The 25,426-nt window shown below is 46.3% G+C and overlaps 2 protein-coding genes across 11 annotated transcripts in view; one reads left to right on the top strand and one right to left on the bottom strand.

Annotated features, from left to right (window-relative positions):
* MFSD10 (major facilitator superfamily domain containing 10) overlaps positions 1-21,732 on the top strand; it is a 35,960-nt gene extending 14,228 nt beyond the window's left edge. The window contains exons 3-13 of one of the 3 annotated variants that reach the window (XM_072333990.1): positions 617-713; positions 7,257-7,360; positions 7,928-8,086; positions 10,354-10,563; positions 13,540-13,648; positions 14,466-14,577; positions 15,845-15,953; positions 17,582-17,672; positions 19,078-19,125; positions 19,914-20,003; positions 20,714-21,732. In XM_072333990.1, the coding sequence (XP_072190091.1) occupies positions 617-713; positions 7,257-7,360; positions 7,928-8,086; positions 10,354-10,563; positions 13,540-13,648; positions 14,466-14,577; positions 15,845-15,953; positions 17,582-17,672; positions 19,078-19,125; positions 19,914-20,003; positions 20,714-20,820 (1,236 nt within the window). In that variant the 3' untranslated portion in view covers positions 20,821-21,732. The remainder of the gene's footprint in view (positions 1-616; positions 714-7,256; positions 7,361-7,927; positions 8,087-10,353; positions 10,564-13,539; positions 13,649-14,465; positions 14,578-15,844; positions 15,954-17,581; positions 17,673-19,077; positions 19,126-19,913; positions 20,004-20,713) is intronic. The other 2 variants (XM_072333991.1, XR_011903328.1) reach the window with 2 other exon arrangements.
* An 8-nt stretch (positions 21,733-21,740) lies between these two features.
* Positions 21,741-25,426, bottom strand: part of ADD1 (adducin 1) — a 54,591-nt gene continuing 50,905 nt past the window's right edge. For all 8 annotated transcript variants that reach the window (XM_072333982.1, XM_072333977.1, XM_072333984.1 and 5 more), the window contains one exon: positions 21,741-24,151. In XM_072333982.1, coding sequence (XP_072190083.1) covers position 24,151 — 1 coding nt within the window. In that variant the 3' untranslated portion in view covers positions 21,741-24,150. The remainder of the gene's footprint in view (positions 24,152-25,426) is intronic.

The raw sequence follows: 25,426 nt of genomic DNA, 5'->3' as shown, positions 1-25,426 counted from the left end.
TGACCACCGTGTGGGCTGGGAGGGTGCTGGAAGCACTCTCTGCCTTCAGTCTCCTCACAGCCGAAGATGAATTCACAGTGGTCCTAGACCGCAGTGTGGGCTGGGAGGGTGCTGGAAGCACTCTCTGCCTTCAGTCTCCTCTCCCAATCTCTCCCACCTCCTCGCAGTGCTGATGCTCAGCACCAAGTGCTCTCAGTGCCCAGGGAGAAGCGCTTATGCTGCTCTGCAGGGTGGTTGTGTCACAATGCGCTCACTATGACATGCGTTCTGCTGCCCACGGGGGAGTGGCTGCTTAGCTCACAGGTGAGCAGAGCATCAGGAGGAGATGGACACCAGGGAAGAGAAGAGTGAGGTAGGTATGTGAATTGGTGTTTTCTGGGGAGAAAAATACTGAGTTTAAGAGGTGATCTGATGCAGTTGGTTTGGCTTCATTAAGTGCCAGTCATGCCTGCTGATGCCTTTGGCTTTCTATGATGGAGTAATGGCTTTGGTGGACAGGGGAAGGGTGAGGAATCATTTAACATCATGACTAGTTCACTAAGCTCTGAAGCTGTCTTTGGAAATAAAGCAGAGAAACAATCTTCCTGCTTCTACTTCCCAGCTATCTGTTTTGCAGGATGGATTCTATTTGTCATTGCAACGTGGTGTGGACTGGTTTGCAGCCATGCTTGGAATGCCTCCAGAGAGGAAATACAACAGTGTCTTGTTTGGAGGTATGGAATTTGAAAAATAATAATAATAAAAAATTGCATTACTTTCAAGTTACCTCAGTGTTGTTGTGTGGAATGATGTAAAACTGACCAAAAAAAAAAAAACAAACAACAAACCAAAAACCAAACCCCACAAAGAAGTCAACACAAGTAGCATATTTGTATCTCTTACAGTAGGTTATAAATGATTTTGTTTTTGTAAAACTAACAAAGAGGAATTACTAGGACAGCACGTCTCTGTCATTTTGAGGCATCTAATCAGGCAGGAGGAATGGTCTAATAAGAACTTTATGAAATTCACTGGGGACAAATGTGAGGTTCTGCCCATGGGAATGAGTATTCCCTGTTGCTGATATGGGCTGGACACTGACTGGAAGGGAGCAACCTTGCTGTAAAGGTCCTCAACATCCTGATGAGCGGCAAGCTGAGACTGCAATGTGCCCAGTAGTAAGGGCACCAACAGCACTTGGGCTGCATGAGCATGAGCAGAGCCAGCGGAGGGAGGGAAGTGATCATTCTCCTCCACTCAGTACTTGTTAGTACACGTTGTTATGGTTTTGTAATTTGGTTGGTGTTGCTATTCCACATCAGAACATCATGTGGGATAATGGGAGTTAAGGGGACAAGTATATTTTTTCTTTTCTGTGGGCTGCCTTAAATGGGAAGGGGGCACCATAGAGGAGGTCGGGAAGGGGAAAGGTTTTTCCCCGGTTCCCTGCGAGAAGACAGAGTGGTCGGAACTTCCCTCCTCCCACATCCCACCAGTGAAATTGGGACTTGGTTTTCTCCTTAGTAAAACTCTCATTGTTGTTTAGTGTTATTGGGTTTATTAAACTGCCGTTCATTCTCAGATCATTCTATTTTATTTTTTTTTTTCTTTTTTTCCCTCCTAGACCCATTTGCAATCTCCCTTCCTTTCCCCTCTCCCGGAGCACACGTGGCTGGGCCGCGCCGCGCCGTGCAGTTAGAGAAGGGAGGTACTTTTGTTCCTTCTCTCCCTGGGTTTGTTCCCGCTGTCACGGAGTGAGCTCTAGAGAGAACTCCGTGACATTTTTGGTGGAGGATGCGGGCAATGTTTTGAGCAGTGATGAAGTGTCTTATTTCACCAGCCCTGTACTTAGGACTGAGGATCGGTATGTTCCTATAGTCCCAGCTTCAGGGCATCATGATGTGTGTGACACTTGTACAATCACTTTGCCTATGGAAGCCAGTGATAGGGATACCTGCCTGGCTCCCTTTCTGCCTAACGAACATTACAGACACTTTGCTCAGACTGGCTTACGAATGTTCCGAGTTCCTTACGTATGACTGGGGTGTCAGATTGGGTATTGTGTTGTTAGTCTCTCTGAATATAATAATTGCAGTAACTTACTATAAAACACAGAGACTGGCAAAGAATAGAATAGTGAGAGACTTAGGAAAAAGGCCAGAAGCATCGGGACCCCCAGTGTCAGTGTAATCGGGTTATCTAGATTTATCCGTGATAGAGGCTGCTGCCCCTAGAAGGGGAAATGAACAAAAACAACGGCAGCAATCTAAGGAAAAGAACTTATTTTACTAAATACGAGACACAATATGATACAGTATAACTACAACTACTATATCAAACAAGGCAGAGAAAAAGAAAGAGAGAAAAAGAGTCCCGGAGAACCGGGGGCCTACTGCAATCTCTAGGCGACAGGCTGGAACGTTGCTGATAGAGCGAGACAGCAGGGATGGAGCGCTCCAAAGCGATAGACAGGGCGAAAAGAGGGACGTTCCAGCCTGGGAGCGAGATTATATGTGTGTCCTCCTCCTCTGGTGATTCATCTCTGGCCGCGTTGTCCCCTGGGATATGTAGTTTCCTCCAAGGGCTGAGTACTCGGGATGCTGCCATTCCACAGATCTGGAGCATGAACCTTCCACACTTCCGCATACCCTCTGTTACACTTCCACATACCCTCTATTACACTTCCGCATACCCTCTATTACACTTCCACATACCCTCTGTTACACTTCCACATACCCTCTATTACACTTCCGCATACCCTCTGTTACACTTCCACATACCCTCTGTTACACTTCCACATACCCTCTGTTACACTTCCACATACCCTCTGTTACACTTCCACATACCCTTTGTTACACTTCCACATACCCTCTGTTACACTTCCACATACCCTCTGTTACACTTTCTTATACCACCAAAACAGTTCATACCGCACATGATGTCATGATGTAGAATATTGACAGCACAAAACCATGACAGTCAGGCAATCTTACTCCTGAACACTGGAGGGATCTTGAGAAATTAAATGAATATTTGAGTGAGGGATGGTGTAGCTCAAGGGGATCTCAGAATGAACGGCTTGTTTGCGACTTGATTTGAGTTGTACAAAATATTATGATGGAGATAGAGAGTTTCAAAAATGAGACCCAAACCCAAAGGGAAAACCCCCAAGTCAATCCCAACAAAACACAGGAAGCACCAGCATCAGTGTCAGTTGCCCCAGTGGAAGGCCAGAGATGGGAATGTGTGTCTTCATGTCTGGAATGGAAGGAGGAAGTAGAGGAAGATCCCGGTGAGGGGCCCTCCAAAAAACCACCATCACGGAGGAAGGCAACACAGAAGACTAACAGACACAGAGAGGATAGTGATGATGAGGGGAAAGTCACCATTACCTCTATTCGTAGACCTCTGAAAATTACCAAAATCCAAGGCACGAGAAAGGAGTTTACCCGAATCCCAGGTGAAAGCGTCGTCACTTGGCTGCTTCGGTGTTGGGACAATGGGGCCAGCAGTGTGTCCCTAAGTTGCAATGAGGCTCGTCAACTAGGAAACATCGCTCAAAACCCATCTGTTGATAGAGGGATCAGACGATGTCTCGATGGAGTCGCCACTCTCTGGGAAAGAATGCTGTCAGCTGTAAAGGGAACCTGTCTTCTCAGAAATGATTTGGAGCCTGTACTGGAAAAATGGAGTATGGTTGAGGAAGGTATCCAGTACTTGAGAGAAATGGCTGTGGCAGAAATGCTGTACCATCCCACGATTGTCCCTAAGCATCCACACGATGGCCATGACCCAGAGAAGGTGATCAGTACTCCTGAAATATGGAAGAAACTCATACAATCAGCACCGGAGAGATATTCCAGTGTACTATTACCTGCCGCTAACAGGTATGAAGAGCTGGATAGAAGACCTCCAATTTTTGAGCTGATCCTCGCACTTCAAAATACAGAAAGCACACTAGCGCCTTCCCGCACCTGCGTTGCAGCCATCTGCCAAATAACGGAGAGACTGGACCAAATGGAGAGGAAAGAAGACAGCATGCTGAAGAACTGGTCTGCGGCAAGGAATCACAGTGAACCTGTGGCAGTCTCAGCCATCAGACACAAACACCCGCCTGCTTGAGTGAATGACTGCAGTGAGCCTATGTCACATCGTGCCCTGTGGAACTACCTGCGTGAGCATGGAGAGGATATGAGGAGGTGGCAGGATGAACCCACTTATGCACTACGAGCACGGGTGAGAGAATTACAAAAGAGATCAGCCACTACTGGAATTGCCTCTGCTGCTGCAGGTAACCAATAGAGGGGCTCTGCCCTCAGCCAGGGTGGGGAGAGGGATAATAGAGTGTATTGGACTGTGTGGATTCGGTGGCCTGGCACATCAGAACCACAGAAATATAAGGCACTGGTGGATACCGGTGCACAGTGCTCTCTGATACCCTCAGGTTATAAAGGGACAGAACTGATACATATACATGGAGTGACTGTGGGTTCTCAGGAACTATCTGTGTTGAAGGCCGAGATAAGCCTCACCGGTAGAGTCTGGCAGAAACATCGTATAGTGACTGGCCAGGGGGCTCCCTGCATACTTGGGATGGACTGCCTAAAAAGGGGACATTTCAAGGACCCCAAGGGATACCGATGGGCTTTTGGAATAGCTGCTATAGAAACAGACAACATTAAGCAGCTGTCTGATTTGCCTGGCCTATCAGAGGACCCGTCTGCTGTGGGGTTACTACAGGTGGAAGAACAACGGGTACCGATTGCCATGAGAACGGTACACAGACGACAGTACCGTACTAATAGGGATTCCTTGCTCCCCATCCATAGGCTAATTCAACAACTAGAAAGTCAGTGAGTTATTGGTAAAACCCACTCACCTTTCAACAGCCCCATATGGCCAGTGCGTAAAACCAGAGGAGAATGGAGGCTGACGGTAGACTATCGTGGCCTGAATGAATTAAACTGCCGTTCGTTTTTTTTCATTTTTTTCCTTCCTAGATCCATTTCCAATCTCCCTTCCCTTCCCCTTCTCCCGGAGTGCATGTGGCTGCGCCACACCGTGCAGTTAGAGAAGGGAGGTACTTTTGTTCCTTCTCTCTCTGGGTTTGTTCCCGTTGTCAACTCCGTGACACATGTAATGTGCGCTGTATACAGGTTTGTACTCCTCAGTACAAAGACAACATCCATAAACTACAGCAGAGGGCTGTGTAGATGAAGAGGCTGAGGCAGCCTAGAACTATTGGCAGCTTTACAGTAACAATGGAAGGGTTACTGAAAAGGCTGTGAGGCTCTTTAATGAAGTTCATGGTAGCAGGAGAGTTGGCAGGCATAGATCTGAAGGTCCTATTAAATGCAGCAAAGCTGCGGACTTGTAGGGTCCAAAATCCTTTGCTGTCACTGGAAGACTACATGGGTGAGCTCCTGCAGAGCTAGTGCAGGAAATCTAGTGCTCACATTCATTCAGATTACTGGCTTTGAATGGTAGGAAATAGTTTAATCCCTCAGAAGCTGCTTTCTGTCTGCTCTGAGGCCTGGCTGGAGGCCACCTCGGTGGTCCTCCTCACAATCTCAGGTTCTGTTCAAACAAGGGGCTGGAACTCACAGTCATACAGTCATGTCCAACTTGCTACCTTTCATTTTCCCTGCTGTGTGCCACACTCCTGGGAGTGCTGTATCCCTGGCTTTGGCTCAGTTGCTTTCACGGGGCAGGAGAAATCTCTCTTCTCTTTCCTGACCTGACCCTTTTGTTCATTGAAGAAAATATAACATGTATGTTTGTCTCAGAAAAGAAGCTTTTACCTCTTGATATTCTCTCTTTAGGAGAAAAGTGTTCAGGAACTGTAGTGGGCAATGATGGGAATGCCCACTAATCACCTGACAGCTGTAGGCAGTGAGGGTGGATGCCACGTTTGATTCCATCTCTTCTGCTGAATTTGCTGACAGCCCCCTTGTTTCTCCCAGTGCAGGGTATACTCTGTTCTGTTGTCTTTCACCTTTGCTTAGACTGCAACCTCTTCAAGGCAGAAACCTTCTTTGCTGATGTCAAGGCTCTGAGGATGTTGAACTGTAACTGCTTTGACCAGCCGCTGCCTACACCTTTTGCCCAGTGACTCAGGAGCTGTATTTCAGCTCAGGCTTGGGCCTGCACCTAAGCTTTATCACAGGTACAGCCTTATTTCCCCTTGTTTTACTTTGGAATGTCACCAGACAAACCCTACTTGTGGCACCATGCTCTGCTCAGTTCACACTGTGTGGGACCACACCTTGGTTAGTGAGGATGCTGCCAGCATTGTCACCCCCAGCTCCCAGCTTGTCCCTGTTGTATTTGGCATGGCTGGGCATTTGTGATGCTTGGCATACGAGGAAGAAAACTTCTCTTACTTCTCTTACAGTTTGCTTTTCAAACTGCCAGTGTGTGAAACTATAAGAATCTTTTAGAGTTTTGAGTTGTTACAAGGAACTGCTCCCCCTGAGATATTCAGTATCAGTATTCTGCCCGGCGTAACCTTGGTGGGAGCAGTACTTCTCATCTCTCTCTCCTCAGTCTTTTTTAGCTTTGATAACAGGACGATCTGAGATGCATAACCCAGTTTTTTTCTTCAGAGGAAAAACTGTGACAGCAAGGCATTTATTTGCCTGCTTGTTGAGAGTGTAGTGCAAATTAATGTGTATGTGAAGCTAGAGATGGCAAGAGAAAAGAGGAATTAAAGATCACAGAAGCTGGAGGCAGATTTCAAAAGACTTGGAGTCTGTTGGAATCACTCCTACCTCTTACTGTGCCTTTCTAACAGCAGTGCTTATGTCCTTCTTTCCATGATAAGAAGGAAAGGAAAGCTAATTATACGTGGCAGAATCAGGTCCAAACAATAAAAAAAAATGTTAAAAGACTATTAAAGGCTGCATTATCTCTGCATTAGGAACAGAAAATATATGAAGTCAGTTTGGAAAACACTGGAAAATCTGCATACCATTATAACCACTGAGTTTCAAACCACTTCTCACCCATGAAGTAACCAGTGACTCACCCAGCTTGTCCCTATTACTCTGGTCTGTCTGTGGATTTGCCTGCTCAGTGCAATAACAATGGAAGATCAGTGTTCTGAGGATGACTTGGTTTCAGATTAAGCTTTTATTTGTAGATGTTGTTCTACATTTAATTGTGTGTTTTTAATGGACGAAATGGAGTGATAGGTCTGGAGCAGTTGGACTTGGTACCTGGAGATGAAAGCAGTACATCTGATGACATCCCTTTTTTTCTTTTTCCTTTTTTTTTAGGTCTGATTGGCTCAATGTTTTCCATCCTTCAGTTTTTCTCCTCTCCCCTCACTGGAGCTTTGTCAGACTGCTTGGGAAGAAGGCCAGTCATCTTGATGACAGCGGTATGCATCTCACACTGGTTTTAGTCATGTTATTTCACTACGCAGTTGAAGGCACCATGGTCCTGTGGTTAGCACAGAAGATAGGAGCTTCAGTCTTCTAGATCTGGTGGCTGTTGACTTCTTGCCAAATCACTTGGTTACACTTCCAAACCAGATTGCTGAAACTGAAATTCCCAGATCCATAATTGTACGTAAATGTTACCAACAGAATCGTGAACTCTTATTTTGAACTTAAAACTCTCTTGGGAACAAGTGGAGCAGCATGTACTGAAGTGCTCTTATGCCCAGACTGATGTAGCTCCTTTGAATTTTCCTTGCTCTTCTAATTCTATTGGTAGTCTCATAGTTATATGGAGATTTTATGTCTTTGTTTCTATTCTTTTTTATTGCTCTCCAGGACATAGCCCAGTATCAGTATATTCATGTGTGCCTGTTGTGTAATTTTTCGAGCAGCTGATGAAAGTCAGAAAAACAAAACAAACAAACAAAACAAATGTTTAGCAGGAAAATGTGCAAAAACAAGATACGTTTTCCTGCCTTTTGTAAGAAACCCTTTCTTGCTTGCAGATGGGTTTGATGGCATCTTATGCACTATGGGCTGCATCTCGGTCTTTCGGCGTTTTTCTTCTCTCCAGGATGATAGGTGGAATAAGCAAAGGGAATGTCAGCCTCTGCACAGCTATAATTGCTGACTTGCACTCTCCAAAAGCACGGAGCAAGGGCATGGTGAGTAACACATGTGAGATATATTCTTGGCTTTATTGTCTCACTTGTAATAGATTTCAGGCGCTCAGGATGTCTCCCTCAGATGTGCGCTCAAGTGAAAACATGACTGTAACATTACGTTGCTTTTGAAAACATGCCAGCTCACTTTACTGGTGAGCTCTCAGCCTTTACTTGTCAATGTAAATGTTTCACCTTTACCTACAGGTGAAATGCAGGTGTCTTAGATGTGCAAACAACTACAGGCATAAGTGTTAAAACTATTACTCCTGTTGATAACTTTAATCCTGATTATAACAGCTGAGAAAATGAAAGATCTTTCATCTCAGAATGGCCCAATTTTGGTAACTGGAGCCCTGTTACAGGACAACCAATTTTTCTCACCTTTCTAAACTGTGGAAGTGCAGCAGCGCTGCCCAATATGCCTCCTGCCTTCACTGGATGATGCACAGACTTCAGGATCTGGGCTCAGTGGGTAATGGATGTGGTGTTTGGCTGACTGAGCAGCAAGTGTTATAAACAGCTGCCCTTTCCTCTTCTAAAAGGCAGCAGACCAGATGGAAACACCCTACAGGCTGAACTTTGGCTGTGGATTGCCAGTTAGATCTTTTATTTTATAAAAGCCTCAGGGCCCCAAACCTCGATTAACAGCATTATAAATCACTATGTGGGACAGCTGCTTCTTGGGAGGGGATTTCACAGTGATAGCTAATGAATTTTCCAAACCATTTATTATAATCCTGTTGAACCAAAATGAATTTATGGGGAAGGACAGCCGTACAGGACTAGTAAATAAAATGGGTCACATCTTATTTTTAGGGCTTGTGATCAAGTAGAGCATGGCTGACATCCATATGGCTGAACTATTTATTCTTTCCTTTTTCAAAGCAGAGTAGGTATCTTCATTCTGCTTTTTGGAAAGAGTTCTGACTGATGCTGTTCCCAAACTGTGCTGTAGCATTGCCTGAGAGAATGTTACTTGAGCAGGCTGAAACAGAACAGGACACCTGAGCATGATCTCACCTCCTTTAGTTTAGTAGTACAGGTAAAGTCAAATAGACTAAAAAAGCAAAAAAATCGGTCTCCTGGGGTGGCACAAGTTTTGGTCCTTGTGTGAATGTGTGTTTCTGCGTGTCTCTTAAAGGATGTGATGTGAGGCACATTCGGTACTGCTGTATTTTTAAGCAGTTTGACTGAGACATAAGACTAAAATCAGTGTTCTGTTAAGCTCTCATCTGGTATGTGTAGTTTCTACCTCCTTTCCGATGTGCTCATTTCACATTGAATTAATAAATTCTCTTTACTATCTGTACTATACCCAGGCAGTTCTGAGAAGCCTCGAGTTGTTTGCTATGTTCCTAAGCACAAAAATTACTAAATCAATTTAGAAGCTATAGACGTTGTGGAGCTCTTGGAGCAGGTTCAGAGGAGGGCCACTAAGATGATCAGAGGGCTGGAGCACCTGTCCTATGAGGAAGGGCTGAGGGAACTGTGCTTGTTTAGCTTGGAGAAGAGAAGGCTCTGGGGAGACCTCATTGTGGTCTTCCAGTACTTGAAGAGAGCAAACAAACAGGAGGGGGAACAGCTGTTTACCAGGATGGATAGCAATAGGACAAGGAGAAATGGTCTTAAACTGAGACAGGGGAGGTTTAGGTTAGATATTGGGAAGAAGTTTTTCACACAGAAGGTGGTGACACACTGAACAGGTTGCCCAAGGAGGCTGTGGATGCCCCATCCCTGCAGGCATTCAAGGCCAGGCTGGATGTGGCTCTGGGCAGCCTGGTCTGGTGGCTGGTGACCCTGCACATTGCAGGAGGGTTGAAACTAGATGATCTTTGTGGTCCTTCTCAAGCCAGGCCATTCTATGACCCTGTGATCACTATATTTTCCTATCATGGTGCTATCCTTCCTTCTCCAAACAGTTCTACACCACAAAAGTTGATTCAGTGACTGAAGGATCTGCTGGCTGAGCAGTTCCTGAGGTGAGAGTCATTCTTGCCTTTCTCAACTTCCTTTCACTCATAATCATACAGGGAATGGTATCTCTAGATATTCCTTCATCAGATTTCAGCTTATCACTGCCACTTTGCTGCTCAGGTGAAAATAAAATGGCTTATTTGTAATTAACAGCTTTTTCACATTCAGTGCTGTTTGCTGTGCATTCTTTACATCCTTGGTATGGTTACATTTGATGTTTACATTTCTTTAAGGCAAATGCCGAGGGTCTAGTTTTAGAATTGAACAAACTGTTGTCTAAAACTTTGTGTCAGTGTCTGTTTGTATCTCTGCAGGCAATGATTGGTGTTGCTTTCTCCCTTGGTTTTACCCTGGGTCCCATGATTGGAGCTTATCTAGCTATGGAGACGGAAAAAGGAGAAGTCTTCTATCTTCGTTCAGCATTATTAGCACTCACATTTGCTGCAGCTGACTTGATTTTCATCTTCTTCCTGCTTCCAGAGACACTTCCCAAAGAAAAACGGGTAAGCAGGATTTAAGAACTGCTGAGATACTGGATGTAATGAAGAATGCTGAGCCAGTATCTCAGGAATTTAGCTCATTCCTGGGACTAGCGTTTACTATTATCGAAGTGGCTGTACGATGGTCTCACCTCCCAGCCCAGTGCAATATGAGAAATGTTTGCAGTTAGCATGAATGATTAACTGCTGGTTTTGCTGTGGTCAGAAGCTAATGTGAACCTGGGAGGGAGAGGATGAATTTTTAAACTATGATCGTAATGACTCTGTGGAGAAGAATTTCAGCCAATCATAACAGTGCACGCATCAGAAACTGTGGATCTCTTCTTCCAGTTACTCAGTACACATTGGATTTATTTATTTAACTGTTCTCTTGTCTGTGCTTGATAATTTCGAGCACTGAAGTAGCAGTGACTCTTATCTCTGAGCTGTTCTGCCTTGCACAGATAAAGTATCTACATATGCTAAAATGCAGTGACTGTTTGGATTTGTGGAGCCGAGCGCTTATTAGCATTATGGTTTAATATTACGTGACTGGGTGCTATCCAAGCTATGTATCTGATACAAAGTCTCTTGGAACAGTCTTGATGGTGTGGGACAGACTGAGTTCAGCCCTGGGTATCTGAGTGAAACATTTGATTTGAGGTCCTCAGCTGGATCAAATCTTTCCTGTCATCCCTTGTATCTAAGCAGCACTCTCCCATTGAATCATGCTTGCTCTCTCAATGGCTGAATGAATTTGTTGTTAATTGCTCGCAAGCCTTGCCCACTGTGCTCCTGCCCAGGCAAAACTTCAGACCTTCCCTGACTGTTTGCCAGCAGGGTGTGTCTGATGTGAAGCTGTTTGCTCCTGTACCTTGCCAAGCACTGCAACTTTTTTCATTAATTAGTTAATGAAATGTTTTTACAGCTCTTCCTTTTGTCATCGGTTCCCCTTTCCTATTTGGCTTTTTCTATGCATTCCAAATAAAATCCTGCTGTTGGCTTGAGCAGCACATTCTGAGGTGATGGCAACATATTTATTGTAAGAAAGTGCTGTAGAATCCATGTTCTGTAACAATTCCATCTTAGCTGATGAGAGATGAATAGCTACAGGACCTTACTGCATGGTTGTTGGCCGCTCCTCTTCCCATTTCATTATCCTCTTGGGAGTTCTACTGGTAAACTAATCTGTGTTAGTCAACATGACTGAATTACTATTAGAAAATGAGTACTCCCTTCCTGCACTGTACCCCCACGCAGCAGCAAGTAGTAAAAGAGGAGGATTAACAGTTCCCTCTTGGGGTCAGGTGGCCAAATCCCAGTGATGTAAAATACACGAGGTGTTTAATTGCTAATGTGACCACGGTTTGTCCTCCCACCTGGAGTGGATGAGGAGCAGTTTTCTTTCGCTCTGGATAGCAGGGAAAATGCAGGCGTGTTGGCTTGGCTGCACTGCGGTGGAGCAGGTGTTATGGGAGTATCAGAGTGGAATGCATTGGAATGACATAGCTCTAAAAAGAGGGAAATAGTCATGACAACTAGTTCTGTTCAAGGTGCTTTGAGCGATCATGAAGTAAAACTGAGCAGTTCTGGAATAAGAAGTTATAAGCATGGAGATTAAACTCATGTTTAAGTTTTCATCTGTCAGTGGATGAAGTCATTTCCAAATTATTGCTTCTAGGGCAAAGGTGGGAGAATTATAAAGGAAAAAGTATATTTCTACATAGATAAAATCAACTTTGTGGTAGCAGTATTTGTATCTGATGTGAATAATCATTAAAAGACATACAAAGTGCAGACGTTTTTTAATACTGGCAGACGTTCTTGAAGAGACTGACTTGCTGCTGGGTTCTGTGTGCAGCACTACAAACACTGTGATGCCAACAAATGCAGGAACTGAGGATTGCGACAAGCCAGCTTCAGGAAATCCTCTTACAGACTGCATCAAAGCACGAGGAAACTTCTTCTTGGGAGTGTCTGTTTACGCTCTGCAGTACACACGGTGGAGGGGAAATAAATAGCCCAGTTTGCCTTATGTGGATCAGCAGCTTTATGGCTTTATGTAATAATAGCCTGCTCTATTGAACTGACTGTTGTTGTGGGACTGCTGGGCTCCAGAGCGATGCTGTTGGATGCTCAGAAGCTCTGTCTATCAGAACAAGACAGAGGTAGAGCTAATAACATTTTGAAGGTTGCTTTGTTTACAGCTTTCTTACAAAGCAAGTCCTCAGGCTGTGTGCTGAGGTAAAGTTCCCCCGCTAACGTGACCTTTAGTCTCAGCCTCTAAGGGGCAGCAGTTTCTGCCTTGCCCAGCTGGGCTGAGAAGGTCATCACATAAAGCCTGTGCAGTGCATTGGGGGTGTTAAATGCCAGCTGTGACTACTAAGGATGCTGTAGTCTCTCTTCTCTCTTCCTGTGACTGTCTTGCAAAGTGACAGCCTAAATCCTCCTATTTTAAAGGGAGATGTTTCCTTGAGAATTTGCAGAGTATTTTTTGTTGCTTCCCCAGGAGGTGTCACTGGCTGGCTGAAAGAACCAGCAGTACCCACACGGGCTGTCACTCGATGCACTGCTGTTCTCACAGCCGTAGCACGCTGCAAATCCTCGCCTTTCCATGAGCTTGCAGGCAGCTATGGCAGCATTTACACAACATGCATCCACTGGGCAGGAGGGATGATGAGAAAAGCCACCGAATAAAGCCACCTTTGGGCTGCGGAGAACAAGCTGGTTCTGCTTTTTAGGGAACTCAGGGAAAAATCTTTTTTCTGTTTCCAAAGAAAACTGCTGGCAGTGCTTTGCCTTCTGTTATAGCGCTGGAGGCAGTTCTGTGTTCAGAAAGTCTGGGATGTTACTGGGTGTCTCTCAGGCTTCAATACCAGTCGCATTGTTTCATTTCAGGTACTTTATTTGTGCACTTTGGAATGTTCCTGTCAATTCCTTGCGGTAGCAATTGCATCATAATAAATATACATAAATAAATAAACATCTTTCTTTGATCAGGTCTCCTCTGTGACAACTGGGTTTCAGGCAGCAGCTGACTTGCTCAGTCCTTTGGCTTTATTTCGGTTCTCTGCAATCACCCAAGGAAAGGAAGCCCCTTCAGATCAGAGTAAGTGTTAGCTGGCTGTTTGTGTTAGATTGGATATCATTCTGTACGTGGAGATGGTTTCTGTTCAGAGACTTTAGTCACGCAGGTTTGGAAGCAGCACTTTGTTAGCTGTTCTGCAACTCACTCTCTTGATTTATGTACTCAGGCTGGTTTTAGAGATCAGTGTTTTGAGGGTGTCTGACTTGCTGCTCCCTCTCCCTTCAGGCATGGGGGGATCTGGGGTAGGCTGCAGTAAGTGAAGGGCTTTAAAAGGGCAGAGGCACGAGTAATGGGCATTTGGGTTTGCTGGTCTGAGCTGCAAACCAGGAAACTTCAGTCGGATTTTTCTTATTTTGGGTATATGGAGATGTGGGGTTTAAGCTGGGTGTTTCCATTCATTAAATTATTTAAACCACAGAAAATAAATCAGCATTTGCCAGGTACATCTGGCACGTTGGCCCTGTTTAGCCAATCTTGTCCTGAAAGCAGCATTCAGGTATTAGACTGTATGGAGGTACTGGTTAAAAAGAATGGGCTGGATAGCCCACTGTCATGGGGTGGATAGCAGTACAGATATGAGGCAGAGGAACTGGACTGGGTGAGTGAGAGCACTGTGACACAGGGAGAGATCAGGTATTTTGACTCTGTTCTCACAAGAGGGCAAGAAATGTGCAGAAACCATTTTGTGGCACATCTCGTATGGATATTTAAAGTGAGGATCCTTTTCCTTGTAGAGTTATTAAACTCCACTATTGCTGTTATATTTTCAAGCAGTGCTTGAAAAACCCCAACCATATCTTTCTCTCTCTTTTTCTGGGGGGGTGTTTTCTTTGTTTAGATCTTCAGAACCTCAAAATCTTGGGCCTGGCTTACTTCCTGTACCTCTTCCTGTTCTCTGGATTGGAGTACACACTGAGTTTTCTTACTCACCAGAGATTCCAGTTCAGCAGGTAAGAGAGACCCTGAGGTCAGTAACAGTCCAAAAACAGTCACTGCATTCAGCTCCACTTGGGCTCTGTGGGAAGAATTTAAGAAAAAATAGGCATACTATTTATCACAACAGGAAATGCTCTTTGCATTTGTGACTTCTAGGACCTAAAAAGAAAGTCAATACACAAGATTAAATTAAAGCTCCTGAAATATCTACAGCTGGGGGAATGTACTGATTGATTTGCATGGAAGCTTTTCTCTTCCTCCCCAGAAGAGTTCTTCAGTATCAGAACACAAGAAGGCCAAGGATGAAGGGATAGTACTTAACTATATTGCTCACCTGAGTCCTGTGTTGCATATGGTGTGTACCACAGAGTTTGATTTCCTTTAGTCAGTCACTAGAGAAGAAAGAGAACAGAATCCCCTAAAAGAAGCTCAGCTTGAAATACTTTTCCTGCCAGCTCCTGTGAAGATTCCCAGGCAGGAACATGATCTGACAGCTTGATTCCTCATGTTTGTCTTTTCCTTTGAGTAATTCTCAGGATTTTGTCTCATCTCTCCATGTCTGTCTTTCATTACAGTTTGTGGCTTAACTAACCTGTATGCAACAACGAAAAGTCTTATAGTGTGTTAAGCCTTCTGCACAGTCCTTTCAGCATAGCCATGTAGTGAGATGTACAGCTTAATGCTGACTGTACGGGCTGTGTGACAGACCAGCTTGTCACAGAGGTGAGAACTTTTAGCTGTGAATATCCACGTGGTCAATTAGAGATGAGAGGTGAAACTGGAAGAATTAGGAGAGTGGAGGGAGTGCTAATGCACACTTCCCAGTGCAATCCACAGTCATCACTGTGCCAGTGCCCACACCTTGCCTTGGTCCTCTGTCAACCTCTACATGAGCAGTGACAGCAGTTGTGAGAAAGCAAAGTACTCATTGTCTGGGAGCCAGCAGCTCAGTGCGTACAGCAGGGGCTGCAGTGGCACAGGGTGAGGGTTTGGCTCCTTGTGGGCCACCCTAGCAACAGATCAGCTCCGTCGCTCCACTCCAAGAGAGCACTGCAGTACTTGCTGGCAGCCATCCCACCTCCACGTAAGATCTGTTATCTTCTTTCTGTTTTCCTGCCATGGAAATGAATGTCAGATATATTAAGAGATTTGCACTGCCTGTGTGAACACCTAAAAGCATTTTCTCTCTCACGTTCAGGAGAGGGTCTACACTGCACCCGCCAGTCCCAGGGCGCAGTGCTGTGTGCATGACTGTGTCAACTGTTTTTGCCTCCCTTCCAGTATGCAGCAGGGCAAGATGTTTTTCTTTATTGGAATAACAATGGCTGTGATCCAGGGAGGCTGTGCGCGCCGAATAAAGCCAGGAAATGAAATCAGAGCCGTAAAAAGGGTAAATATATATGTCAATATTTTCTTTCTTTTCCCCCACGAGTCTGATGCGTCCATTTTCAGTCTAAAGAGCAATGAGGTGGCTGGAGGCTAAAGCTGTTACTTGTCTGATCCAAAGGGATGTATCTGTTTTCATTTATTGATCTGGATGTGAATGATAAGCAGCTATTGCTCTAACTGAACTTGGGAATATCAGAGGCATTTCTTAGCATATCAGCTGTGCTGTGACTGCAACTTTAAGTTCTTCATGGATCGCTGCAGTAGGGAGCGTGAACAGTATGTGTGCAGGTTGAGTGAAGTGCTGAGAAGATTGTGATTTGTTTCAAAGTTTTCTCTTACGGTGTAGATGCTGAACCTACTAAAGCAGCTTCACAGCCGACCTGTCATCCCTTTCTGGCTTTTCTTGAGAGCTTTTTCTGCTTGTGAAACCCCCCTCATCCTGCTCCCTGGCAGGCAAAACGTAGGATATACCCACTGTGTTGCAGAGGAAACATTTCCCTGTGAAAGGAAGCTGGCACAGCCCTGCCAGCACCGCTTTATCCTCTGCATCCACTGCCTCCGTGTTCCCTGCCACCCCGCTGCGTTTGCTGCCACTGTACTGCAGTTTATGCAAGCCAAAGCTCACCCCGCTGGTTTCAACACTCCTTCCTCTTCCCTGCGCAGAGGTGTGGGTACAGCTGAGATCAATTAGCTCAGCTGGCCAGTGGCTATTTGCAAACACACGCATGCACTGTGCAGGACCTGCCGGCCCCTGCGTGCTCCTCCTGCAGGTACATGTGGCTTGAGCAGCTCACGTGGGAGTTCCTCCTTTTGCTGTAGCAATTCCAGCGATGCCTTTACAAACCTGTACTATATGGCTTATATTCTTCTCTTGGCGCAGCAGTTACAAGAGGCCTTAAAACTGAGCTTTCAAAAAGAGGCTTTCAGTGCGAAAGGAATTCAACCATTCAGTTGTGCAATGTGCAGCGGCTCTGAGCTCTCATGGGAAAAAGAAACAGATCAGTTACGTGTATGAGGGAGGGATGGCAGGGGAACTGGAGCCCTCTCTTGGAAGAGGGAACGATGTTGGTTTCTCTTGTAGTGAATCCATTTCAAATGCCATTCCGCTCATTTTTTCTTCTTGGCTCCATAAGGACGGACTCCAAAAGCTCAAGGGCAGGATGTGGTCCTTCGAGTCAGCCAGCACTGCTCAGAAAAAGCAGAGGAGCTGTAGTCCTGTTGCTTGCAAGCTTCTTCATCTCTTGTTTTAGCTCAGGAGATAAAGAGTTAAAGTGAGATTTCTGGACTGTTCAACTCAGAAAGAGGAGGGGGAAAAAAGTAAATCATGTGAAAGAAGAGCCCGGTTGGATTTACTCAGTTGCAGAAAATCAGTCATGGGCTGTAACTACAGGCTGCCTTAGAGGGTGACCAGCACATGGATGGTCTGCAATGCGATAGTGAGAGAACTGAGAGGTGAATTGTGCCCATGTGTGGCCATCCAGCTAAATTTAGTGTCCATTCAGGAAGAAAGGGCTTTCTGCTTCTGCTCTAAGTGTGAGCCCATCAGCAGAAGAGACGTGGCAGGACAGCTGGGGTGAGGCTGTACCAAGTGAGGCTTAGATGTAACGCTGTGACTCCTCCATCCTGCAGGCCATTTTGTTGTTGATTCCAGCGTTCCTGTTAATTGGATGGGCTGCCAACGTGACCCTGCTGAGCGCTGGACTGTTGCTGTACTCTTTCGGTGAGCTGTTCAAAAGCACAAGGAATTTTTCTGCTTATTAAAAAGAAAAAGCCACATGTCTTATTTCAGCCCATGTAACAGCAGCTGATGTTTCTGTTTCTAAGATCTAGAAGGAATAGCGTCTGTTGTTTTCTGATGCTGTTTGTATCCAAGGAGGTTGCCATGGTGATGGCTGAACGCATCCCCAGTGCTCCTGCTGTCCCACCTCACTGTGGGGCTCTTGAGTTTTTTTGCCTTCTCGTTCAGCAGACCTTAGAAGAACAATATTCACTGAGAAGCACCAAGGGAGCATCTCTTTGTTTTAGTGGTAGCCATTACCCAGGGAAGCAGCTACAAACGCTTTGGCTCTATTTATCTACTTATCTATCTGTGATGGAGCATTACTGAGTGCGTATCTGAAAAACAAAGACGAGATATTCCCAGTACTGCCAGCTATTGCCAAGCAGCTTCAAGTAAGACTAATGATGAAAGAGGAAGACAGACTCATCTTCTGCACAACACAACTTGATTTAAGAGTAAACTCTCAATCACAAAACAAATTTAATGCCTTACTCGTGTAGGAGCAGCTTTGTGTTGGACATCCTATCTATAGCCCACCTTGATTTTGACAGCCTCTCAGTGAGAGCTGGTGTTCATTCTGTGTAACTAACTGTGCTGCTGTGTTAAAAGCCTGGTCCTCCAAGCTACACGCCCGGGTGCAGGATAGCAGCTCTGCCATCCAGAAAGAGCCACTTCCCCGCCTCTCTCCTTCCCCTGCCCCAGGAGTTAACAGCAACACGTTCATCCTTCTGCTCTCCAGTTGTCCTTTCCTTCCCAGAAACGCTTCAGCTTTGCATGCTGAAAGCATTTCCCTCTTGGCAGAGAAGGCCCCTGTTTCAGTAAGAGGGCAGTGCAGGCTGCACAGCTCTTGGCTTTGGTTAAAATGTTGTAAGCTCTTCTTGTTGGGTTTAACTCTCCTATTTCCCGAGGCAGAATGTTGCTGCCGCTCTCATCGCTGACTAAAGCCCTTTGCACGGCGTAGGGCCGTTCCACCTGCAGTCACCTCACAGCCTGCTGGAAATGCGAGCGATTCCTCCCTGCTGCCCCGACGGGTCTGCAGTGCTTTGGAACTGTCCCAGTTGGCTGCTCTGACCCGGCTGCCCCTTTCCCAGGGGCTCCTGGAATGGAGCGCTAATGGGAAACACCTGCGCAGAGCATTCCTGGCTCTGGGCTCTTCCTGCAGGTTGGCTTTGAGGGGGTGTTTTCATTACTGAACTGGATTAAACCTTATGATTCATTGTTGGTACAGTGCCTCAGAGCTCAGCATTTTTCTCTGCAGCTGTAACGTTTGCGCCACATGTTTGTCACTGTTGCTCGTAACTGAACTCCGCCGTTCCCTGACCGTCTGTTTTGTGGATTTTTCCAGCTGCCGCCATCGTGATCCCGTGTTTGTCTGCAGTGGTGTCGGGCTACGGTGAGCGCTCATTCTGAGGGGCAGCCCTCCATCCATTCACCTTTGTGCAACAGCGGGCTCAAATGAGGAACTGACCTCAAGCGTAGAGATGCAGCAGCAGGAACTCACTCAGCTCCTTGGTGCACCCCATGCAAAAATGCTGGATGAGTGACTCAGGCCGCTTGGCTGAAGTGTCCCCCTCCTCCCAGCTGCATTTATTTAAGAGGGAAATCGTTCCTTGACTCCTCAGAAAAGATGGGGGTGTGCGGTAGTGGTTGCTACGTTACCTTGCAAAGCAGATGTAGCTGCGTTGGCAGCTGTAGAAGACAGAGCTTTCTTTAGCTTTGGTTCCTTACCGAGGTTGCACTGCAGCGCTGGCTGAGGGGAAAAGCAAGGAGATGGTAATTTCTAAAGCTGCGCTGCCTCAGCAACTCCAGAACTGCTCTAAAATCCAGAGCAGCACATGGAGCTCTTCATGTAGAGTAAAGCTTTGTGTTGGTTTTGGAGCGTGGGGTTGGATTTTTTGGTCTGTTTGGTTTCTGGGGGTACTTTTTGTGAGCAGGGGGCACAAGGTGTCTGTGGACAAGCACGTCTGACGTGTCCTGATGTTTTGTTTTATGAATGTTTACCTTGGGGGAAAGGCACAGCTCAGGCAGCAAGTGTGAAATGAAAGGCAGAACAGCTGCACGTGGGAAACACGTCCAAAAGAAGCAGGCCCCAAGAGCTAGAGCTGCACCCTGCCCCTCATGCTGTCCCTGCCCCAAGCAAATCAAAGCTCCAGGCTGACCATTGGCTCTCTGCTTGTACAGGTTCTGCCAGCCAAAAAGGAAGAGTTATGGGGATCCTGAGGAGCCTGGGGGCTCTCGCGAGGGCGCTGGGACCTGTCCTGTCAGCCACGGGTGAGTGGGGCTGCGTGTCCAGCCAGCGCACAATTATTGTCACTGTAGGTGCCTGCAGCCCGGCTGGGGCAGAAGGAAGGAAGTGGGGAAGGGGAACCCAACACCTTTTCCACGCAGCGTGTCCCTGCCTTAGCTCTGAGCTCAGTTAAATCCCAGTAAGGTCAGAGCCTGCTTCCTGACCACAGGCACAAACAGCTGCCCTGTGCTGCTCCTGTGGGCACTGAGCTTCTGGAAGGGAAGAGACAAACTTCAGAGTACAGCAAAACCAAGATGGCAGAACAACTGCAGAGCGCAGCACATGTACTGCCCGTCCTCCAATGCCAAGCATTAGATTCATGCACGTTCATTGGAGCAGATTAGTAGCAGCAGCATGAGGCACCCAAGAGCAGCAGACAGGGATGAGCAGGAGCAGCTGAGGACGTGCTAGGGACAGGCAGAGCTGCCCAGCGACCGAAGCTGTGAAGTGAACAGGAACTTCCCCATTTCTATACCGAATGAAAGCGCCCTATTTAAAATAGGTGTTTCTTTCCATGCTGTTTCATACTGGAAGAGAACTGCTGCCAGCAGTACTATCAATGTCACCTCCTGTTTGTAACGTGCAAGCAAGAACATGCAGTAAGGATTCAGTGGCTGTACTGGCACCTGTGTTCTCCGTTCACGTACGCACAAGGACAGCAATGCTAACAGAACAAAATCTGTTTCCTTTTCAGTTTACTGGCTGGCAGGAGCAGAGAGCTGCTTCACCATCTGTGGAGCTTTTTTCCTCATCCCCTTCATTTTACTTGGTTCTATCAAACAACAGACAAAGGAGGAGTAAGTAAAGGCAAGAAACCAGAGCAATCACCAGCTTCCAGGGACCTCCCCACCACCTGATTCTCATCACCTGAGTCCACTGACCAGACTGGGAGAAGGGGATGCAGTAACTGCTGCATCTTTCTTACGGCCTCCCAGCTGCCCTGGCCAGTTCTGAAAATGAAAACAAGGAAAACAAAACATGCTGCAGTTCAGTAAAGCACTGAGAGCATCAGCTGAGACTGGCGTTATGGCAGCGCTGCTGCACACCATGCCCCTAAATGACAATTTGACATAAAGTGCTGCCCGCCACCGCACTGCAGTCCATAAGGAGCTGCTCTTTGCGCATCTCCTTTGTCACCAGCACGAGCCGACAAACCCCAGTGCCCAAAGCCACCATGAAGAGGACTCTTCTGCCTCCAGCTGGCACAGAACAACTGCACAGGAGCTGTCTGACAGACACTGGATGCTGCACAGCCAGTGTGACGAGAGCTGCACAAGTGACCTGTGAGTGGAGCTGGTAAGAGCCAAATCAACTGCCTTAAAACCTGACAATCCAAAAGAAGAGCGAGCAGCACGCTCCAGGCTTCCTGAGCCTGACCGGTACTTTGTGTTAAATGGACTGGTTTTACTATACAATTAAATTGAGCTGTCTTATATTTCTAGTACTGCATGTTTTCTGATGACCAACCACTGTTTGTTTGCATTTCCAATAAACTGTTACGCTGTGCACTCACCCGGTCAGTAACCAGTGCAACCCCAACAGCGCTGCAATGATTTGGACGGCGAATCTGGAGTCCAGGAGCCCACACGAGGGGCCAGAATCCCCCAGCAGCCACCATTAAATCACTGATAAATGCCTACCAGAACATGGAGCCGATGAATCAGACATTCAGGCTTACAGCTGTAGAACAGGACGAGTCCTGAAAGCAAATGGGAGCACGCTTCTTTTAAAGAGTTTTATTTGTGAGTAGAACTTAATTGATACAAGAGAAAGAAAAACACAGGACTTTAATTTGCCCCGGCGTGTGTAACCATAGCATACATGACTACGTTCCATCGGTAATACAAAGAATTAAAAGAACAAACTACAAAATTTGAAATTATAAGTCATTGCATATGTGGTCAGAGATAAATGGAGGGACTCCATTAATGAACTGAAACATAGAGCAATTAGTCATTTAATTACGACCCTGCAATAGAACACAAGTTAGCAAAATAAGTATTGTATGCTTCCTAGTGTACAGAGGACATACAAGGTTAAAGTACAAGCTGAAAGCCATTAGTGCCATGCAGCCCTGACTAAACATGGCTGTTCAGGGGTCTCTCTCGCACAGTGAGTTACTGCTGCTCCTATTCCCACCGCACCTCTACCCATCCCAGCCGGGCAAGGTCCCGTTCCTCGCAGCGTTCAGTGCTGCTTGGAAAGCTCTCTGCTCATCTGAAGCCTTACAGCCCTGATCGCCATTTCTGCCGTTTTCCCTTCACTGTCTGAAACCAACCCAAGGTTCCGATGCCCCAGGCCTAATGTAGGCCTCTCTGACCCCCAGCTGCTGAACCCATCTCTCCTTTGATGCTTTCTACTACATGAATTGTAAGGCATTAAGTTCTCCGCTGTTGACACAGTCCTAACACTGACACCCACATGCTGTTTGCTGCACGTACTGCGAGCCAAAGCGCTGCCCTCTCCCATGCAGGAGAGTTTTCAACGTTTCTGCTGTTAAACCCAGAAGTGCCACCACTGGTAGGCAATGGCTGGCCGGCCTTCCCTGCTTGGGGCTGGGACAAGGACAGAGCGCCCGGGGGATTCCTGCCAGCCTCACCTCTCATCGTCAGACTGCTTACACAACTAGTGATAGACAGAAGCACGGCAGTAACTGGAGAAGAGTTAATTCAGTAGTGAAAGTGAGTTTCTTGACCATGCTACATATTAAACAAACATTTATAGCAAACGTCTGTGAAAATACATCCTTAAGAGGGTTAGCTGGGATTCCTGTACTTTACTGCTGGCAACAAGAACAACAAAATAAAGAAATGCCAGTTGTGAGGTTGTTTTTTTTGTAAGTGACAATAATACCAAAACAAGGTTTGATGCTCAGTGTAACACATTTACATTTCTATCACGGGAAGAAATAGGAGCAAAACGCTGCAGACAGGGATTCGTGCAGCAGGTCTGCACGTGCACCCCAGCTGTTTTTGAACAGGTGGAACAAACCTGTGCTAAGGCCTAAAGTGCAGCCGCCCGGGCTTCGCATCAGCAAGGACTGACCTTTTAACTTCACCCAACAGCCAAATCGCCATCTGACAGACTCCTGGGGAGCCGAGGGCTGATTTCCCTCCAGCTGCATTCCCTGCAAAGGGCTCCACCATCAGCACACAGCGCCAGCAAACCAGCCGCAGTCACTTCAGTCCTACAGAAGGATGGTTCCAACGCTTCCATTTTGTTACTACAGTCGGAAGCGGGGAAAAAGTGAGGAAGGAATGGATAGTCAGAAAGCTTTACTACAACCTGATCTGGAACCACAAGATTGCAAAGCTTACACGTCAGCTCAAGAGCATGTCCCCCTGGAAACACCACTGCAAAGCATCCTCGCTGAAAATCACCATTTCAGAAGAAATTTACTTATGACTCGGAGCAGAATTTTTGCTCCTGGTAAGCAATTTGTGTTGCACTCTCAATGGCAAAAGCTTGGTTTTACTCTTCCGTAAAGCGGTGTAGGCTTTAAGGTATAAATAGTGATTCAATGCCTCTACATGGAAGTCATTTACATTTGCTTAGAAATTAGGGATCAGATCGGTGGTAGCTGCTGAAAACACAGGATTAGCACCTTTTTTGGATGTTAATTTCTGGTTATAACCTTAAACGATCAAGCCATAACTTGAGGGGCTGGTTGGATTACTTGCTGCATTCATGGACATAATAAGACAAAACACTCAGTACAATCTGGTACATTCTAGTGGTTAATGAACTTTAAAACATGACAGTGTTTCTGCAGTGCTTGGCCTTTAGGAGTCACTCTTCTTTTTGCTCTTCTTCAGGAAGGAAGGAGTGCGAAACTTCTTTTTCTTTTTGGATGGGGACTTTCCCGGAGATTCATCACTGCCTGCATCAGCCGCCGTCCCCTCCTCAGCTGTTGGAGTCGCCGGCTCTTCAGGCTGAGGCTGGGGTTCCTTATCTGCTGCCGCAGGTGATTCTGTTTGGCTTTTGGACACATCTTCATCGCATCTCCCTTCCTCCTTTCCTAAGGGAGGGAAGCTGAGTGCTTCTGAAGGCTCATCGGGGGTGAGATCTGGGAGGGTTTGCTTCAAAGTTGCAGCATCACTGTCATCTCTGTAGGTCTGGTCCTGTTGTGTCTCTAATGGACGGACAGATAACAGCACAGTTAGCTCAGCGTGTCCCCGGCACACAGAAAGCCAAGCAAGTGATGGTACGTGCTCTCTATAAAATAATAAACTAAAATATTTACTTTGCGTGAAAGCCTTTGTAATAGGTGTGTCCTTCCTTAGCTTTCAGCACAGAGACAGAAATAAGACATTTAAACGTGTTGTTTGGCTTTGTTTCAAACCACAGAAGAGCTAAAGCTGAACTGCACTCTGTGGGCGTCAGGCAGCAGGAACGGAACTGCTGAGACTCAGAATCACAGAACCACTCAGGCTGGAGAAGACCTTCAAGACTTCTCGCTTCTGTCTCATGGGTAACCTCTGCGAGCAACATGAGACGTCAGTACAGCGAGCAGGAACTGAGCCTATGGTTTTCATTGGCATTGAAGACAGCGCCATGAAATTCAGCATCCTGACTTTCCCTTTTGTTTCAACGTGCTGGGATAGCAGGAATTGATGATTTTAACTACTGTCCACTGCTGGCTTGCCAGCTTTTAATTGCCATGTGTGGATTTCCATAATGTTCTTTCCCATGAGATCTATGAGATGTAATTTATTAATATCTTCTCCTATGACAAAGGCTTCACTGCTTTTGCAAGATATGTGAATATAAGTTATGGACTCTGGTCATGTAAGTAAAACCCATGTAGTTTATCCGATTAAAAGAGCTCAGCAGGTTATGCGATACAGCAGCTCTCAGCCCTGGATGAAGTAGGGTCAAAGATCCCCGTCCAGGGGTGAATTTCAGCACTACCCTCCAACCTGGACCACCCCTCACTCAAACCATCGCGCTTCACACAGCTCTGTTGAAAGCTTTCCTTTCTGCACACATCATTTCACAACGAGCACGTCTAAAGTTCTCTCCATTTTTCATCACTGCGCTGCAGCTGAGAAGTGCCTCCTTTGTGGTGTCAAACATCTCCACTCGTGTTATGCAAGGAGAAATTTGGAACTAAATCCAGGCCGCTGGCAGGCACAAAAGAAAGGCATCTTTTTTCCCCCCGTTTGAAAGTTATATTATTGTTGGTTTTGCCTTCAGAATTCATCTTCAGAACACTGAAGGCTTTCAAAAGAATTCACAGCAGTTTATACTTTCCCAGTTTTCCCCATGGAAAGAACAAACTGCCCCCTTCGTTACTGCCAGGCAGACCTGCAATCCTACACCGCTCCTCACTGGGCTGTTCTGGGAACACCTGCAGGAAACCAGCCTGTCTCCCCCGGAGCACCACAGCCATCTCAGATGTTAAAAC

Source organism: Excalfactoria chinensis, chromosome 4 (assembly GCF_039878825.1).
Source record: "Excalfactoria chinensis isolate bCotChi1 chromosome 4, bCotChi1.hap2, whole genome shotgun sequence".
NCBI classification, from domain to species: domain Eukaryota; kingdom Metazoa; phylum Chordata; class Aves; order Galliformes; family Phasianidae; genus Excalfactoria; species Excalfactoria chinensis.
The sequence above is the reverse complement of the archived record's forward strand: the minus strand, read 5'-3'. Positions and strand labels throughout refer to the sequence as shown.